Source organism: Pteropus alecto, unplaced genomic scaffold, assembly GCF_000325575.1.
Source record: "Pteropus alecto unplaced genomic scaffold, ASM32557v1 scaffold5, whole genome shotgun sequence".
NCBI classification, from domain to species: Eukaryota; Metazoa; Chordata; class Mammalia; order Chiroptera; family Pteropodidae; genus Pteropus; species Pteropus alecto.
The window spans coordinates 5,831,070-5,851,370 of NW_006441953.1; the positions used below are offsets into that span (position 1 = coordinate 5,831,070).

At 36.3% G+C, this 20,301-nt stretch overlaps 1 protein-coding gene across 1 annotated transcript in view; it reads right to left on the reverse strand.

Moving 5' to 3' along the window:
* The window catches only part of PAPSS1 (3'-phosphoadenosine 5'-phosphosulfate synthase 1), an 84,347-nt gene that overhangs the window by 53,206 nt on the left and 10,840 nt on the right, over positions 1-20,301 (reverse strand). The window contains exons 3-6 of the mRNA XM_006918896.3: positions 17,887-18,122; positions 14,345-14,483; positions 10,413-10,531; positions 4,998-5,111 (exon numbers count right to left, since the gene is read on the reverse strand). Coding sequence (XP_006918958.1) covers positions 4,998-5,111; positions 10,413-10,531; positions 14,345-14,483; positions 17,887-18,122 — 608 coding nt within the window. The remainder of the gene's footprint in view (positions 1-4,997; positions 5,112-10,412; positions 10,532-14,344; positions 14,484-17,886; positions 18,123-20,301) is intronic.

Consider the following 20,301-nt stretch of genomic DNA (forward strand, 5'->3'; position numbering starts at 1 on the left):
TATATTATTTCACTTTCAAGTTTTCATATTAATTTTTCCTAAACCTTTGACAATGGCCACTACTTATTTGTCTCTAATGGAATTCAATTCTAGATGGTATCTATTATAGACTGAATGTTTGTGTCTTTTACAAAATCGGGTTGAAGCCCTAACCCCTAATGTCAATAAGGAGGTGATAAAGGCTAAATGAGGTCATAAAGGTGAGTCCTAATACGACAGGTTGGCTGCCTTTATAAGAAAAGACACAAAGCTCCCTCTCCTCACTCTGTGAGGATATAGTGAGAAGACATCTGTCTGTCAACAAGCCAGGGAGAGAGGCCCACAGGGAACCAAATCAGCCAGCACCTGGATCTTAGACTTTCCAACCTCCAAAACTGTGAAAAAATAAATTTCCTCTGTTTATGCCATCTAGTCTGTGGTATCTGTTATGGCCGCTCAAGATAATACATTATCTACTTAGCATGAAGTTTTTAATTAATTACTTTTCATATCGCTGTGCAAAGAAAAAACCGCTGTAATGGAAAAAAGTTCACAATCAGAAAAAGCTACTGTCTTTCTGGGTTGTAACATCTGACTGACCTAGATTCATATTCATTCATTGTCATTCTTTTTCCCTGTGTGTGTGCACGCACATTGGTGTGTGTACATTCATTCCATGCAAAGTCATCAGTGACAAAACCCGTTGTTGCTCTACGTCAGTCAGCTTCCTGAGTGACTCCGGTCTCTGACTGTGACATAGCTGTGCTCTTCGCATGTCTTGGCTTCTGGTCAGAGACCTGATCACACAAAGCACATCAGATCATCTACTCCTATCAGGGATTTGAAAAACTACTTGAAGAGTCTTTCTCCAAGCTCAGAAATTTGTTTTTTTTTTTTTTCCTTTTTCTTTTCTCCTTATTTCTGGATTTGGCATTTCCCTGGATGCGTCCAATTTTAACTACACTAAAAAAAAGGCTAAAAAATTCTGCTTCTAATCCAGGTTCTTATTCCTTAATCGCTCTATTTTTTAAAGTATACCTAATGATACAATTTTAAATTCTCTAAGATTTCAAAATGATAAATTATAGTCTCCATCATCATCTTATCTAGTCTAAGCAGTTTTTTATTGAAAAAACACCAAATATCATTAGAGCTAAGATATACGACAGAAATATTCTTAATAATAAAAGGAAGGGAGAGTTACGGTTTGAGCAGGGAATTAGGAAACAAGTTTAAAGGAAAAAAAATTGTTATTTTTATTATTTCAGAATATTTTTTCTTAACCTTTACATCCCATACCTTCTGATAAGCTTAAAAATCTTACACAATCTCTGTTCTTTGATATTTAAAAATAAGAATATTATGACTAAAAAGAGCAAAGCCATGGTAATTTGAGAATATGGTTTTACAAATTAAACACATTTCCCATCCTTGGAAATGATACACACCACAACTACTCAAGACCTCAAAGACAGTTAGAAAACCACAAATTTTACAGACTACCAACAGTATATAGGCAAAATCACTTAGCATGAAAAGCAACAAAGCACTTACTTTATTAATTTTCAATGCCGGTAATGTTTCTGCATCTGTTTTTGCCAAATGAAGTTTATTTTCTGGCACATACAGTTCTTTTACTTCATAAGAGGCATCTACAGGTACAATATCCTATACAAACAACAAAAGTACCATTAAATGTTTGATTCAACAATTTAGAGTTCTTCCAAGCGTACCTTAATGAAAAAAAATTAACATTTCAAAATAAGACTCAAAAAAAGTATAAAAGAGGGCTTTGAATGCTGTACCTCTCTAACCAATTTTCCAAATGTCAGTTGGTCTACTCTCAAGCAGAGAACACCCTACATACAGGAAGTCATTAAACATAATGTCCCATTATCTAGTGAGAAAGAAATTCCTAGAATATACCATGTCAAAATCAGGCAATGGCAGAGAAGACATGTCCTTTTGGCAATGATAAAAAGAATTTAGAAATAAAAAAAATCACTCTAAACATAATTATTATTATCTTTAACATGTCATGAAACCATTTTATTCCAGCTTTCATATGCATCGTTATCACTAGTGTCACTTAAGCTACCTTTTCAGTGATGCAACATAGCACTCCAGAGTATGTCAGTTTTACTCCCACCATTGTGGTTTGAGAAACAGTACTTCTGATCCCATATGAAATGCAGGATAAACTCCAACTACTCATTTATATAACATTTAGGACAGTGCTTATCTTCATTTATCCAACAAGTATATATTTGTAATTACGACATAGCCACCTATACACCATTTATCGGGTGATCGTTATAAGGTTCATTCACATTTGTCATGATCCTAGGAATAATTACTAAATGTATTTAATTACTTTAACTTTTTTTTTTTAAACCAAATCTATCAGCCAAATTTTTTTAAGCCATATCGATAAACATAACAAACTGGCACAGACCAAGGACTTTTCGAACAAGTATCTTATCCAAGCAATACTTTGTTATTCAATATAAAGTAATGCTCAAGAGAATGAGAAGATAAGCCTTAGACTGGGAGATAATATTTGCAAACTGCATATCTGATAAAAGGACTGTTATCCAAGTAGGAGTTTAATTTTGAAAGCAATGGAAACAAACATCTCAAGAATAATTATAGGTTATACAAATCTAATAAAGGGGATTTAGGAAAATACACATTTCTCCTAATAAATTTAAATAACATTAGGCTGCAAGCATTTCCAGTGAGGATAGAGTCTCTCAAACCAATGGTTCTCAGATGTTATTATGTATCAGAAACCTCTGAAAGGCTTATTAAAATAAAGATTGCTCCACCCCCTTTCTGATTCAGTTGGTTTCCTGCAGGGCCCAAGAATTTGCATTTTTAACAGGTTCTCAGAAAATGCTGACAATGATGGTCTGAAAACTATACTCTGATAACCACTGTCCTAAACTAAAACAAATGTCAGGTAAAAATAGTTACCAAAAAATGTCCTCACCAATGACAGAGTACCTTTCATTTTACAAAGATCTTGAATTTTAAGATTTCTAGTGTATCCCATCAGAACGTTAAGCAGTGGTCCCCAACATTTTTGGCACGAAGGACCTGTGCTGCTATGAGAATCTAATCTGACGATCTGAGGTGGAGCTGAAGCGGTGATGCTAGCGCTGGGGAGTGGCTACAAATACAGATGAAGTTTCACTCACTCATCCACCACTCACATCTGTCCCCTGGGGGTTGGGGACCTCTGTGTTAGAATTGATAATTTACGAATCATTAACGTAAGCTGGATATGCTCATTTTTCAACTGGGTACTGTATATATAAATATTCTCAAACGAAAAAAGATGAAGGATCCGGCCAACTAGTGTGCAGGAAAATGTAGCTTATTATTTATTCCCAAAGTAGGCTGAACAATGTTTCCACTGAAAAATCAAATAATGGTAAGATACTCCTCTTCTTCGATTCACAGGAAATATTATATTTATGCACTATATTATTTCACTTTCAAGTTTTCATATTAATTTTTCCTAAACCTTTGACAATGGCCACTACTTATTTGTCTCTAATGGAATTCAATTCTAGATGGTATCTATTATAGACTGAATGTTTGTGTCTTTTACAAAATCGGGTTGAAGCCCTAACCCCTAATGTCAATAAGGAGGTGATAAAGGCTAAATGAGGTCATAAAGGTGAGTCCTAATACGACAGGTTGGCTGCCTTTATAAGAAAAGACACAAAGCTCCCTCTCCTCACTCTGTGAGGATATAGTGAGAAGACATCTGTCTGTCAACAAGCCAGGGAGAGAGGCCCACAGGGAACCAAATCAGCCAGCACCTGGATCTTAGACTTTCCAACCTCCAAAACTGTGAAAAAATAAATTTCCTCTGTTTATGCCATCTAGTCTGTGGTATCTGTTATGGCCGCTCAAGATAATACATTATCTACTTAGCATGAAGTTTTTAATTAATTACTTTTCATATCGCTGTGCAAAGAAAAAACCGCTGTAATGGAAAAAAGTTCACAATCAGAAAAAGCTACTGTCTTTCTGGGTTGTAACATCTGACTGACCTAGATTCATATTCATTCATTGTCATTCTTTTTCCCTGTGTGTGTGCACGCACATTGGTGTGTGTACATTCATTCCATGCAAAGTCATCAGTGACAAAACCCGTTGTTGCTCTACGTCAGTCAGCTTTCCTGAGTGATCCGGTCTCTGACTGTGACATAGCTGTGCTCTTCGCATGTCTTGGCTTCTGGTCAGAGACCTGATCACACAAAGCACATCAGATCATCTACTCCTATCAGGGATTTGAAAAACTACTTGAAGAGTCTTTCTCCAAGCTCAGAAATTTGTTTTTTTTTTTTTTCCTTTTTCTTTTCTCCTTATTTCTGGATTTGGCATTTCCCTGGATGCGTCCAATTTTAACTACACTAAAAAAAAGGCTAAAAAATTCTGCTTCTAATCCAGGTTCTTATTCCTTAATCGCTCTATTTTTTAAAGTATACCTAATGATACAATTTTAAATTCTCTAAGATTTCAAAATGATAAATTATAGTCTCCATCATCATCTTATCTAGTCTAAGCAGTTTTTTATTGAAAAAACACCAAATATCATTAGAGCTAAGATATACGACAGAAATATTCTTAATAATAAAAGGAAGGGAGAGTTACGGTTTGAGCAGGGAATTAGGAAACAAGTTTAAAGGAAAAAAATGTTCATTTTAATTATTACAGATTATTATTTCTTAACCTTTACATCCCATACCTTCTGATAAGCTTAAAAATCTTACACAATCTCTGTTCTTTGATATTTAAAAATAAGAATATTATGACTAAAAAGAGCAAAGCCATGGTAATTTGAGAATATGGTTTTACAAATTAAACACATTTCCCATCCTTGGAAATGATACACACCACAACTACTCAAGACCTCAAAGACAGCTAGAAAACCACAAATTTTACAGACTACCAACAGTATATAAGGCAAAATCACTTGGCATGAAAAGCAACAAAGCACTTACTTTATTAATTTTCAATGCCGGTAATGTTTCTGCATCTGTTTTTGCCAAATGAAGTTTATTTTCTGGCACATACAGTTCTTTTACTTCATAAGAGGCATCTACAGGTACAATATCCTATACAAACAACAAAAGTACCATTAAATGTTTGATTCAACAATTTAGAGTTCTTCCAAGCGTACCTTAATGAAAAAAAATTAACATTTCAAAATAAGACTCAAAAAAAGTATAAAAGAGGGCTTTGAATGCTGTACCTCTCTAACCAATTTTCCAAATGTCAGTTGGTCTACTCTCAAGCAGAGAACACCCTACATACAGGAAGTCATTAAACATAATGTCCCATTATCTAGTGAGAAAGAAATTCCTAGAATATACCATGTCAAAATCAGGCAATGGCAGAGAAGACATGTCCTTTTGGCAATGATAAAAAGAATTTAGAAATAAAAAAAATCACTCTAAACATAATTATTATTATCTTTAACATGTCATGAAACCATTTTATTCCAGCTTTCATATGCATCGTTATCACTAGTGTCACTTAAGCTACCTTTTCAGTGATGCAACATAGCACTCCAGAGTATGTCAGTTTTACTCCCACCATTGTGGTTTGAGAAACAGTACTTCTGATCCCATATGAAATGCAGGATAAACTCCAACTACTCATTTATATAACATTTAGGACAGTGCTTATCTTCATTTATCCAACAAGTATATATTTGTAATTACGACATAGCCACCTATACACCATTTATCGGGTGATCGTTATAAGGTTCATTCACATTTGTCATGATCCTAGGAATAATTACTAAATGTATTTAATTACTTTAACTTTTTTTTTTTAAACCAAATCTATCAGCCAAATTTTTTTAAGCCATATCGATAAACATAACAAACTGGCACAGACCAAGGACTTTTCGAACAAGTATCTTATCCAAGCAATACTTTGTTATTCAATATAAAGTAATGCTCAAGAGAATGAGAAGATAAGCCTTAGACTGGGAGATAATATTTGCAAACTGCATATCTGATAAAAGGACTGTTATCCAAAATATACAAAGAACTCTTAAAACTCGACAATAAGCAAACAACCTGATTTAAAAAATGTTCAAAGATCTGAACAGACACACCACCAAAGAAGATATACAGATGACAAATAAGGATATGAAACAATACATATGTCATCAGGAAAATGCGATTTTAAATAGTGATTCTATATTTTAAGTTTTTCCTTAAAGTATTTTCTGCACTTTTGTTTGAACCAAATCTGCTCAACAGATTCGAACGTTAGAGTTCATTCATATTTTTATGTAACTATTAAGTTTCTATTATCTAAACTACATGCATCCAAAGCATGAACACCAAACAACATTCTGGCAACACTTTAAAACTGAGCTGCAAAGTCTGGTTTTTATATGCAGTATAAAATCCATTTAGAGCACTAAACCACCATTTCATAAAAAGACAAACCTTTAAATAATTTATAGTACTAGTAAATCTAGAGTTCCTTGTAGATTTTAAAAAGTATTTAAAATATCACTTTAGATTAAAACCAGCAGCAAGAAGCCTACTTCCTTATGTCATAATGCGTCAAGTTAAAACGCAATACCAGCAGGCCATCTAGTGACCATTCGAGGGTTAGGGAAAAAATATTAATCTAAAAATCTTCGGTATTTGTCAGTGCCTTCCATCTTCTTGAATAAATAGATGCCACCTGAAGCACATTAAGAAAATAAAGATGCTCTGACAAAATACTGAAAAATTCAGTCTTTATATAAATGACCACATTACCTATCCTGTTATAGTAACATAGGCCAGATGGAAAGAGAAATAAACAATCCAGAGATGACAGAGGATATTGTGCTAACCAAAATACCCATCATCCTATAATACCCATCGTACAGCACACTAAAAACATATTTTTCTTGGACAGTAAAATCAATGCTATATCTTAGAAAAGAACATTAAAGAAACAATTCCTTGTAGAATTCATTTCAGAAGAGTCTCTCCAAAGTAATACTGAGCACCAGGTTAGAAAAAATTTCCTTTATTACCATGGAGACAGCACTTCTCCAACACCTGCATTCTCTAGAAGTCTCAAAGAAGTCTCAAACCATACTACCCTCTTTAATAAAAAAATGTGGCATAATGGGAAACGTATATCTGGTCTTTGTCCTCAGTTCCTGGCATAGAGCTCTTAAAACCTCTGGAATCTCCTGAGTGGAAAGAATGCCTCTGGTACAATAATGAAAAGCCAACTTAACCCTTTTCCTGTTTGCCCTGAGAATATTCACCGGCAGCGCTTGAGGCTGCAGCGTTTACCCCAAAGTAACTCGTAGATTACAGTCTTAACCTTACTCCCAAAGTTTGCCATGAAATATCTCACTTTCGTTATTATTTTCAAATCACTCTAGTATATCAATAGTCTTTGGAAACAAATGACATTATTCTATTTATAATGTTCTGTTTTTAGTAGTCTGATCGCTGAAAAATGTCAAATCCTAGAAAACACAGCATTACTGTGCACGATGTTAAATGAACACTGGCTGCAGGCTGCACTTTTTTTTTTCTAAACGGGAAAATTAATCGAGGCTTTGAACTTTTAGCTCTATCCCTAGACCCAGAGTGGAGAGGATGGGGAGGTTGGGTTTAAGTTCAATCCTCAATGGCCAAAGATTTAATCGACTGTCTCTGCATGAGGAAACATCCATAAAAAACCCTAAAGGACAGGCTTGAGAGCTGGGTTAGTGAACACAAAGAGGGCAGCATACCCAGAGAGGGCGTGAGAGCTCCATGCCTCTCCCTGCCCCATACCTTGCCCTATGCATCTTCTATCTGGCAGTTCCTCAGTTGTATCCTTTATAATATCTGGTAATAATAAGTTAAGTGCTTTCTCAAGTTCCGTGAGTCGAATTATTGAAGCCCGGGGTGGGTGTCATGGAAACCCTTAATTTGCAGTTGGCTGGGCAGCAATGTAGGTAGCCTGAGCACCCTATTTGCAAATGACATCTGAAGTAGAGGTAGTCTTATGAGTCAGCCTTTAACCTGCAGCGTCTGAGCTAACTTTGGAAAGTCAGTGTCAGAAGTGAATTAAATTGTTAGACACCCAGTTGGTGTCCAAGAATCAGAGAATTGGTTGGAGTGAGAAAAAACTCTCAAAAGTCTAACTGAACCTGAAGAAGAAATAAAATTTAATTGGCTTGAATGTTTTAGAAATGAAGTTTCCATTATATATGGCATAGTAACCCAAGCCACTCATTTACTACTTAGGTTTGGATTTTAGGACCTATGTAAATCATAATTCACCTGGCAAAATGTGTGCCAGCTTTCCAAAGTAAATTAGGTGACCGAACACTTTTTTTATTTCACTACATAGGACGAACATTTCACATTAACCAAGGACAGGCATGGCAGTTTATCTCTTTACATAATAAACATTCTTTCCAGCTCAAGCAGTGTTGTCTTTGATCTGCTGTGAAGTATTTTAAAAGTATTCTAAAAATATCATCCTTCTAAGTTCAAAGAAATGCCCATTCCTCTCAATTTCTTAATCTCAAATACATTTAGGGAACAAACAGCCAAAGAATGTGAAAGAAAGCTAAAGAAAAGATTCATATTTCAGAAATAAACTATAAATTGAAAGAATCTAGATACTAGGAAAGGCAGTATAGTAGAAAAAGCAGGATATGGACTACAGAATCCAGCAGCCTTTGTTCAAATCCCATTCTACCTGACTGAACTACCCTGGAACAAACAACTTCTCCTCCCTGAATGTTTCCTTATCAGTAAAATGAGAATAATTACAACTACTTCCCAGAATTGTAATACAAATTAAACACAATCGTGCTACTCAAGTGCCTAACACACGGTCTTGTCCATGGTAGGAGTTCAATTAAGGGGAGTCGCTGTTGATGGTTTCCATGCCTGTCAACGGCATTTGCTTCTCGCACACACAATTATATTCTTCCATAGAACATTGGGTAATGAAGAAACTCTAATCTTCATATCCCCATTCAAAACATACACTATAAAAGCTATGTAAATTTGGTTATTATTCCAAATAATGAAATCCAAATAAATATGTGAGATATAGTTTATAGTATCATACCCAAGCTTAATTTATTAACCTTCTCGAAATTTATTAACGTCACGAAAGATGGTAACATAAGAGGAAGCTGGGTAGAGTATATATGGGAATTCTCTGTACCATATTTAGACCTATAGAATTGCAAAATTTTCTCAAAATAAAATTTTTTAAAAAATCACTTGCCTCCCACACACATACAAAAAAAGCCTCTATAGAATGCAATTGTAAGTAAGGCCCAAAGAAGTGATTAGGAATTGAAGGAAAGAAAGAAAGAGGGAGAGACCTGCAGTACCCATCACACATCAAGTTTAACAATCGCTTACAAGTGTCTCAACTATCTGGAATCATCCGTAGTCCGTAAAATGACTTCAGAGATTCATGACAACCCTAAAATTATACACAAGTATCTATGAGTATTTTTCTGAAGTTCTGTAAAAACTTAAGAATCGCTCATTAGATATAAAAAATAATTTAACAGAAAATGAAATTATGTACAACTTTCTAACACTGATATGACAAACCTAAGTAAAAAAAGATAAGTTCAATGGACAAAAAATGCAAAGAAAAATACAAACCAAATAAAAAGAAAAATACTAGAAACATAGTTTCAATGAAACAACATAGAATATCTATGAATTTCACACAAATTTATTTTTAAAACTGTAAATAACCTCAACAGAAAAAAGCATAGTAAGAAGACAACTGGCCAAAAATGAAACAGAGATTCTGCAATAGAATTATCACACAAGAGGAAAGGCAGCTAATCTATAAAATAAACTTTCTTGAGCCCATTATAGAGCTAAGGTCCTAAAGCAGTAATGTGAACTACTTCCAAAGAGCGACATGTCCCACCGAGAAAAGACAAGACACATGAACTATTCTCTTTAATAGAGCATGGGAGGAAGAGGAGGCTGCAATAAAGGCGGAAAAGAAGAAACAGCTAAAATGTATTTATTAGTTCTTGTATTTTCACAGTGAAAATCTGGGCACTCTCTAAATGTCTAGGAAAAGTGAACTACCTTATGGACATTAACTTAAAAAAATATATATAATAATGCCAAGTTGTAGAGCTGAATAATCAAGGCTGAATTTTCTCTATTAGGTACTTGTGCAGTAAAATTACTCAAGCCTCCTGAGGTTTACACTGATGGGCTATTTCATATGTTGTACATATATGGTGCCCTCTACAACACTTAGCACAGCGGCATACACATACAGAAAACTGTTACCACATAGAGAATCTAAAATACAGATGTTCCTTCATATTATCGCTTTTTTTTTTTTTTTTATTTTTTTTAGAAAGGATGGTAACTCCCTCTTTCACCGTCTCGTACCCGTTCCTGGAGAAGTTCCACCACTTGCTGGACACAGTCATTTACATCACAGGAGTCTGTTTTCAGCACCAACTCTGGGGCCTCTGGTTTTTCATATTCAGAATCGATCCCAGTGAAACCTATAAAAGGTACCATGTCATAAAGGAAGGTGAAAATTAAAAATAAATTTGGTTTGTTTCTTCGGTGTAAGTCTCTGCTATGTTGAAGTTAATATTTATACTGCCCCCTCTAAGGTATAGGTTTAAAGTATTGAAGCTTCTTTTTTGGGAAAAGATTTCTAATTAAACTTTTGTTTCTGCTTTAAACACTTACAGTTGACTCTCATTATCACAGTTGTGTTCAATAAAGTTGTTGCAAACATGAAATTAGTGGACACTGAACCACTGCTCATAGGAGAAATATGAAGTTAGGTTCCTGTGAGCCTCTGGCAACAAAACTTTTGTCAACTGATTAATATATAACTGTTTTATGTGTTTTTCTGTCTAAAACACAATATTTAATATATATTGTTAAGATAGAACTCATGGCCAACAGCACTTTATGCCTGAAGGAATAAAGCATATCTAACACACGTATTTCTCCATAAGGCATATCGCAGTCTTCCTGTACTTGGGAACGCCAAACCACAATTCAGCAATATGCCTAGGGGCCACTGTAAACAGCAAAATTATCAATAAAAGCACAAAAAATGCAAAAACCATGGCATTAAATAAGCCATAAAAAGGACGCTTTTTTATAGTGTGACAGGTAAAACACAAAGGCCAAGTGTCACCTTGTTCAACTTCAATTAGGAGCATGTGCTCTGGGTGACTAAATTTTTTACTATTCTGCACGTATCCAAAAATGACTGCCAATGCACTGCAAGTATTCACATGGGGGTTACAAATAAATTTTAGTGAGTAAGCCTTTTTGCAAATACAGAATCTTCAATTAATGAGGATCAACTATATTTCTATCACCTTTTTTTCTTTTAAATGAAGACATAGAAATTAACACCAAGTGATCCAGAGCATCTCATTTCTCCACAGGAATACAGGACATAGTACCTAAGCCCTGGATATAAAACCAAAATTGACAAGGTTTTTTCCTCTCGATGCAAAAACTGAAACCAAGTCAATCTGTCCATTATATTCACAAGGATTATCCACAGCTACATTTAAGATTTAAGCTCTGCAGGCTTCTTCTGCTACCAGATTAAGTGTTCAAGGAAGACAAATTAACTAATACTAGCTTAAGCAAAACACAAATCAGAAGGCAATCCTATTATATCACAAATATATTCCAGAATCAATTTAGATATTAACCACTACTTAGATTTTCCCTATTTTATATGTGCTACCATGTAACTGCCAAGAAAAGAAAGAATACATATTTCCCCAGAATGGGCTGGCTGAGCTAAAATGTTATTTCTGCCTTACACTTCTGACACCACCCCACACAAAAGTTTTCAAGGCCTGTCTACTAGGCAACACTTGGGTCACCCTTGGGTTAGAATGGTAAATATGAAATTAAAATCATTACTATTAAGAGGTATAGTTCTCAAAAGAGTTCTAAAATCTACACTACAAGTCAATAGCCCTTATTTCATTTATTTTCTATTTCATATTTCTAAGTATCACATAAAGTCCTGAACCCAAGAAAAAATTTCTGCATTATCAATATTCCCAAAAGTATTTAGTGGTGAGTCACACCACTGGGGAAACATAATTCTGGTTAAAACACCAGTTCTTAAGCTCTGATTCTCAAATGTTGCTAAACACTGAATCATCGGGTCCCACTCCCATGAAATTCTGACTTCACTGGTCTAGGAATAGCCTTGGCACTGGATTTTTAGAAGTTTCCCCAAATGATGCTAAAGTACAGCAAAGCTTGACAATCACCGCGCTAGAAGACTTGGCTAAACATTTTAAAAGTCAAGGAATTCTCTTCCTAGCTAATTTATCCCACAAATGGTTATAATACATGAACACTGTAAGAAAAACATTTACATTTACGTAGATAATAACTACATGAGCAGTATTCATGAATAATCTAGGTATTAGAATGACTGACACAGGGATACATTTATAGTTTAGTAAATGCTACATAAAGGCCTATAAAAGCTTGAGGTATGCTGAATGTATGCAATTTCATCTATCCTTGAATGATTACAACCACGACTCAGAAACAGCATTGAAAGAGAACCTTCTAAGTGCCATGTGAAAAGTAAATAATTTTTAAAAACAACTCTATAGTCAGGAACTCTAGCACCACAGCAAACCTAAAATAAATGTGTGTACATACACACATATATATATTTTAACCTGAGGAACATTTTATCGATGTCTACTCAGAGGAAATTATTCAAGTAACGCATGGAAAACTAAACTAATACAAACACACTCCCAAATAAAGGATGCAAACTATAAATGACTCAAGGTATTTTGGATGTATTATTCATCTTTGCATCCCCAGCACCAAACATATACCTTGCAAATAAAAAGCGCTGATAAATGTGTATTGGGCATCCAATTTCCACTCCCCCTTCTAATCCATCCAACAAGCATTGATTATGTGTGTGCCAAGAGTTATGCTTTGGGCCACGCACTGTGCTAAATTCTAATGATACGAAAATGTTCAAGGCTTTGTCCCTGACCACAAGTAACTTGCTCCAGCCAGGCAGACAAATCTACCTCCCTCACCGATCCAGCTTTGTAAAAACAACAAAACCACGTACAATTAAAATAAGTAAAAGGTTTAGACTTCCTGAACACATCATTTTGCTTCTCTTTGCTAAATCTCTATTACCAAATATCGAAGCAAAAATTAGCCAGCAGCAGAGAAAAGGTGATATAGAAGTTAAAGGGCTAAACTGGTTTGCCTCCTGCTATCATAAATTATTCAGGTCAGGCAACCTGTTCTTTCTGAGTCAAGAAAGTGACAGCTTAATGGGTAAAACTGTGTCTCCATAGTGGCACGACTAGATGTCAGCCTTGTCCAAGGAACCAGTTGGGCAGGTGGAACTTGGCCCAACCCCTAAAGCCTTCCCAGGTCCAAATACAGAAGAGCACAGAGTAACAAGCATTTTCCTTCCCATTCCACCTTTTCCTTTCCAGGGCCAGAGACTGAATGCCAAAATCTTTAATTCACAGAACTCCTGGGGCTCTTATAATCGTCCCAGGCTATCGCACTCCCTGTTGGGAAGGCAAACAAGTTACCGCACAAATCACTGATTCCCAAACAAGGTTGACTAAGTAATCTATCTTTGATTTTTTTTAACATTGGCATGACCTCTATTTCTGTTAATAGAGCAGGACTAATGTCAAAGGATGGCTACAAGATAAATAATATGATTGGTATCAAAGGCCAGTGCAGAAAGCCTCCTTCTTTGTCCAAATACTCTTTAGTTGAAACTCTGGGAACATACCATAAAACTTAAAAAGCAAGGCGTTTATATTTTGATAGAATCGCTCTAATTCAACAACTGCACACAAAATGAATAAGGGACAAAACATTATGACATAAATAAGAATAAAACATTGTCCTTGCTCTCAAGATGCTTATAATTCAGGCATTTTTCCCATTGGCTATGAAATTTCCTACATTAGGACTCGAACAAAGAGAGCCGAAGTGGCAGCAGCTAGCCACTGATATCCCATCTATTACTAGGCACCTAATTATATCAAGTAAGTTTCCACCAGCCTGCAAAGTCCTAACCCTCTAAAATTATTTTGTAAGTAGGATTCCAATCTGATCAGCGATACTCACTCTGTGTATAAAGTGCCAGGTATTGCTGCTAGGCCTGAGAGCTACAACAGTGTAATAAGAACCACTTTCTCAAGGAGCTCCAGGTCATTTAAACATTCCCGATCTCTTAGAAAAAGATTAACAGTCTCAGATATGGTAAGATAAAATAGCTAAGAGAAACCAGGAGGACAAAAAACATTACTTACCCTTAATTTCTCCAGCCCGTGCTTTTTTATAGAGCCCTTTGACATCCCTCTGTTCACAAACATGCAGCGGAGCATCAACAAACACCTCAAAAAATGGGAGACTTGCGCCCTCATGGATTTGTCTTGCATTGTTGCGATCCTTAGGAAGAGGACAGGTACAGAAACCGTAAAAAGTGCTTACAGAAATCAAAGGTATGACATGAATATCAAGGATGAGTGAAAATGCTTTCTAGCTGAGTCAGTGGAAAATATATTAGACAGAATTTAACTTACAGTTCTAAAATATAAACAAAAAAAATTCCAAGAAATTTTTACGTTAACACACATTCTTCATAACAATTTTAATAGGTATAGTATTCTTTAAATTCAAGATATTGGGAGAATTAAAGGAAGGAAAACAGTAGATGACTCATAAAAACTTTCACTTAAAATTTATTAAGTAAAAGAGCCCAGTTCCAATGCAGGTGTCATAAGGCCTCGCCCTAATAACCTTGAACCTCAGCCTGAGCGGGCAAGAAAGCAAGTCCGCTTCATACCAGGTCCGCTCAGAAACCTGAGGCTAGTTTATTCACGTGACTGATACAAACCCCTGCAGCCACTTATCTCTAGCATTCCCACAATGACTTTTCTACAGACTCCTAACCCCCAACTCTCTGGTAATCACCTTCATGACTCAGTCTAAACACTCCTCGCCCTGCCCTCTGGAATAGCTACCTTTGTAAGGCAACCTCTTCTTTCTGGTCTTAACTAAAACCAAGTTCTCTCCTGAGGACCATGCATTCATCTTGCCATTCTCAAGTGCAAGTTCCATGGTCATACTCTAAATGTTATGGCAGTGCCAACATTTTCAAAGCCAGACTCTGCAGCTTCCGCCATTCTACCCCCATTCAAACATTCGCCTCCTTTCTCATGGTCCCTCTGACATACCATGCCAATTTCCACTCTCACCTGATGACCATACTTCTATTTCAAAAAGAAAACCTCCAGGCACAAATGCTCTCAATCTCCTCTCTACCACAGAAATATATCCATATCCACATCTCCAACCATCTTTATTTCCCTCCTCCTGCTCCTCGTCCTTTCAAAGATACCAAATCCCCTTCCCTCTAAATGACCTTGCTTACCCATGATCCCTACCTCATCTGAAACCTTCAGTCTCTCCCCTCTCCACTGGCTTCTGCTCTGGCAACAAACATTAGTCACTCTCATCCATTAAAAACAAATGAACTAACGAATCATACAAAATCTCTTTAATCAAGGGTACTTTTCAGTCTTTAAGTTACGGGACATTTTGCTGCTTTTCACACAACTAAGCCTATGCGTTCTTCTGATGTTACTCCCTGATCCTTCCTATGCAGGTTCCCCAGGCTCTCAGACTGTTAACTACCCGTGGGGCAAAATCCTGCACAGTCCAGAGCTCATCATCAGACCTCTGCAAATCGCTCTAGTTTCATCACCCCTCATGCTCACCCTGCATAGCAGTTCTACCAAACTACCTAGAGTCCTCAATAGACCAACGCTTTCACATTTCCATGCTCCTCTGTCTGAAATAGCTTTCTCCCTCCGGTCTAACTGGTACACCCTGATTCATCCTTCATGACTCATTTCAAGCAGCACCTCCTCTGTGAAACTTCCTTTTATATACATTTTCCTAATCACTTGCCTCAGGACATTATAACCATTCACATCTGTGTGCTCCCACCAGACTACCTACCAACTCCTTAGGGATAGGAACAATCAGGTTTATTTTAGAACCGAGATGCTCGAATTCAGTGGTGACACAGAAAAATGCATATATCCTATATTATATAATTCAATCCAAATAGTATCACGGACTCCGATATGTCCGAAGCGTAGTCTGAACCTCATTCTTAGTGCTCTCTGAGAGGAGATCAACAAAAGTTTTGCTTCACACTATGGAAACAGGGGGCCAAAGAGCAGATCGGCCTATGTGTTCAAACACCAGGTCTCAGCTGACAGCTCTCCAAATTGGTGTTACTTTCTTCTTTTCCAGCAGTTGCAAAGATTCCCAGAAGGTACAAGAATATCACTGTTATTCATATCTATGAAAACCTGTTTATATCCAAGGATTCAGAAACTCTAAATGTCTCTCATTCTTAGACACCTCATTATTAATATACTTTAAACTGATGTAGTGACACAGACCCCAACATTTAAGGAAAATGAAAAATAGCTACTCCTCACAGAATTTTTTAGGACTCCTGAAGTGGTTTAATTAAGTGAACCTGCAGGATTAACACTAAATCTAATACTTACCTATAATTTTTATAGCTCAAATTTCTTTTTTTCTTTTTTTTTTTTGAAGATTAAGTCACCATCCAAATTTGCTTATGACACAGAACGAGAATTGTGCTATTATTTATTATGCATGCTGAATACTTATTACACACCGGGCCACTGTGCTGAGAGATCTGAATGCATGACTTACCCAATCCTCAGAGCAGCCTTATGAGGCAGACATTATCTGAGCTTGGGAAAATTAAGTGAACTGGCCAAGGGTATAACTAATTGGCAGATCAGAGATTTCAGCCCACTGTGTCTGACTCCAAAGCCCTTGCCCTTAACCACTAAGCTAACTTGCCTGTTCTTTGCTATGTGGGCTTCCTAAGGGACTATGCTATCATTTAACAAACATTAAATATCTACTGTGCTCTTGGAGCAGGGTTTGGCATCAAGATTACAAAGGCAAATAAGACATAGTCCCAGCCCTCAAGGAGTAACAAAGCATGGCAGGCAAGAGCATGGGTTCCAGGGACACTGTCTGGGTGCAGATCTTTGCTTTATTACGTACAATGTGCAGCCTTGGGTAATTTACTCCTGTTTCCTCACCTCTACCTTCCTCGTTGGGTGATGAGAACTAAATGAGTTAATTCACATAAAAGCACTTTTAAAAAGTTACCAATATAAAGTAACTGTTTACTAGATGTCAGCTGCTAATATCCTATTATTTTTACTATACTGCTGCTATTATTACCACCACCACCAACTAATGAACTGGTATATATAACAAAACAATGTATTAAGGTACAATATCAAGGACACCAAAGACAGGTACCCAGCAAAGGCTGAGGGAGGTAGGAAAGGTACTCAGGAGGGGGAGTTTTCAGAGAAATACAAAAAAGTGAACAGGTGCTGCTATGATCTCTGAAATAAGAAAAAGAGTATGCGAGAGATGAAACTCAAGAATTTTGAGCAAAGAAGCCACAGTAGGACACATGTTAAGAAACTTAAGATTTTCCCTGGTGTCTGATATCTATTGAGTATTTTCTAAAAACTTATTGAATTAAAAAGTTGGCTTGAAATAATTTGGTCATTGGCTTAAGGTCAACAACCTGGTTACGGTTCGGGGAGACGTGGGGTTACAGCAGGTTTTATCAAAAATGAATTTACTCAGAAAGTCACAGTGCAAAAATGTTGGAGGTTAATAATTTTAATTTGGATTTCACCTCAAAGCACACTCTAATGTTTAAATATTTGTTTTGCCTGATACCATATTCTCAATCAATGCAAAAGCTACATACCTGAGTATAAGGTGATATGAAACTCGTGATGCACACTAAGCCAGCATCTGCAAACAGCTTAGCAACTTCTGCAATGCGTCGAACATTCTCTTCTCTGTCTTCCGGACTAAAGCCAAGATTTTTATTGAGACCTTGACGAATGTTGTCACCATCCAAAGTATAGCATGGAATACCATGGCAAACCAAGTACTCCTCCAAAGCCATGCTCACCGTGGTCTTCCCCGCTCCAGATAAGCCTAAAATTAAAGAGTCCATACAGATTCCATATATAAAGTTAGAAGGATAACTAGTAATGAACAATTTTAATACTTAATTATATTAAGTATTAAAATTATATTAAGTATTAAAAAGTTAGAAGGATAACTAGTAATGAACAATTTTAAGGCTTAATTATATTATTTTTAGCAGTCTCTCAATAACAATCTTACAAATATTTCTCTATAAGTTTTACCTCTAAGCTAGAAAAACATCTATAGTTTAAATATAATAAGGATTTATGTTTTTAGTAACTCCTATCTATGCTCAAAGGTTTCCTAGAAAACACTGATAAACTTCAAAGGGCTTAACCGATTTTAATATAAGGTTGAATAGATATTTTGTCTTCTTGTTACCAGTATTCTAATGCTTCATGCCAATTTTAAAACAAAGTTATATGCCCAAATTACTTCTGACAAGAGCATAAAAAGGACAAAAGTAAAATATTAGAAAGTTACTTCTATATCCCAGGATCATCACCTCTCATAAAGTATCTGGGAATCCAATTTATGATAGCATTAACCTTGAAAGAAATATCCTCACTTCAACTCACTTTCCTCTACCAGTGATGTTAATTCACTAAACAACGAGAAGGAACAGAGAAGGCAAGAGCACATTTATGTATTAATACTTGCCACCTTGGTGAATGTGTAATTACAGAATTCATAACCAAGGTAGTTATGACGCAAGAGATAAAATATTGAAGTCTAATGTACTGATGCTCTTGAAAGAAGTCATGGCAGTAAAGAAGGCTACCTGAAAAAAATACAAAACAGGATACGCTGAGAGGATCAATACAGTGTTGCTTTACACATTAAAAATTTATATTAATATGAGTATAGCAGATTATATATTCCAGTGATGGCCACAATAGACATTTCCCTTCCTGCAAGCTCTTCTACAACGTGATGATGCTGCCATCAGATCAGGAAGTATTGCCTAATTCCCTGCCCTTGAATCTGGGCTGGCCTTAGGACCCACTTGTGGCCAAAAGAGTACAGTAAAAATGACAATGTGTGACCTCTAAGGCTAGATCAGAAAAGGCTATGCAGCTTCTCTTTGGACACTTAATTTGAGATAAGCCAGCTATATTTAATACCCAGAGGTCACAAGTAGGTATTCCAGTCAATAGCCTCAGGCAGCTAAACTCCCAGCTGACAAGCATCATCAACTGAGTGAGTCACTGCAGACAAGGAACCCAGCTGAGGCCTCAGATGACTGCAGCCCACACAAGCCTGACTACAACCAAGCAAGACTTAAGTGAAAACTGCTTCGCTGAAGCGTTTTGTATTCCTTACCCACAAAATGGTAAACAAATTAAATGGTTGTTTTATACCAGTAGGTTTTGGGTAATTTGTTAAGACAGCAATAATACCAAAAGAGATGGAGGCTGGGGAAGAGCAGCTTGTTCTTTTTTTTTCTATTTTTGTTGTTTTTAACTACCAGTCGAGCAACAAGTATCAGAAAGAGAAAAAAAAACTGAAACCTGAAAATTTAAACTTGTTATACAACGAAGACAACCTAAATTACAATAAAAGTGTCTATTTATACACACACATATATATTTTTTAATGTACATGTTATTTGAAACAGTAAGAATTGACACTCCTGAAAACTGAATTACTGACACAGAAGGTTTCACTAATATGATTACAGTGAACATAGACAAAAATATAAAGAAATTAAAGCAGTCAGAGAAAATCGATAGATAATAAAAGACAGCCCCAAACTAAGATTTGGTATACCCGAAGAAAAGAAACCAATTATACAGGGATGAATAGTGTCCTCCTAAAATTCATGTCTACATGGAACCTCAGACTATGAAACAGGGTGTTTGTGGATGTAATTAGTTAAATTAAAATGAGGTCACACAGGATTAGGGTGGATCCTAAATCCAATGACGGAGGTACTTATAAGGTAGCCGCATGAGGGCACAGAGAGAAGGTGGTGGGAATACAGGCAGAGATTAAAGTGATGCATCTCCAAGGATTGCCAGCAACCTCCACAAGCAAGGAGAGAAGAATGGAACACGTTCTCCCTCAGAGTGCAGAAAAGGCAGCAACCCTGCTGACACCTTGACCTGAGACTTCTAGCCTCCAGAACTGTGAGAGAACAAATTTTTGTCTGAAGCCACCCAATTTGCAGTGATTTGGTTCAGCA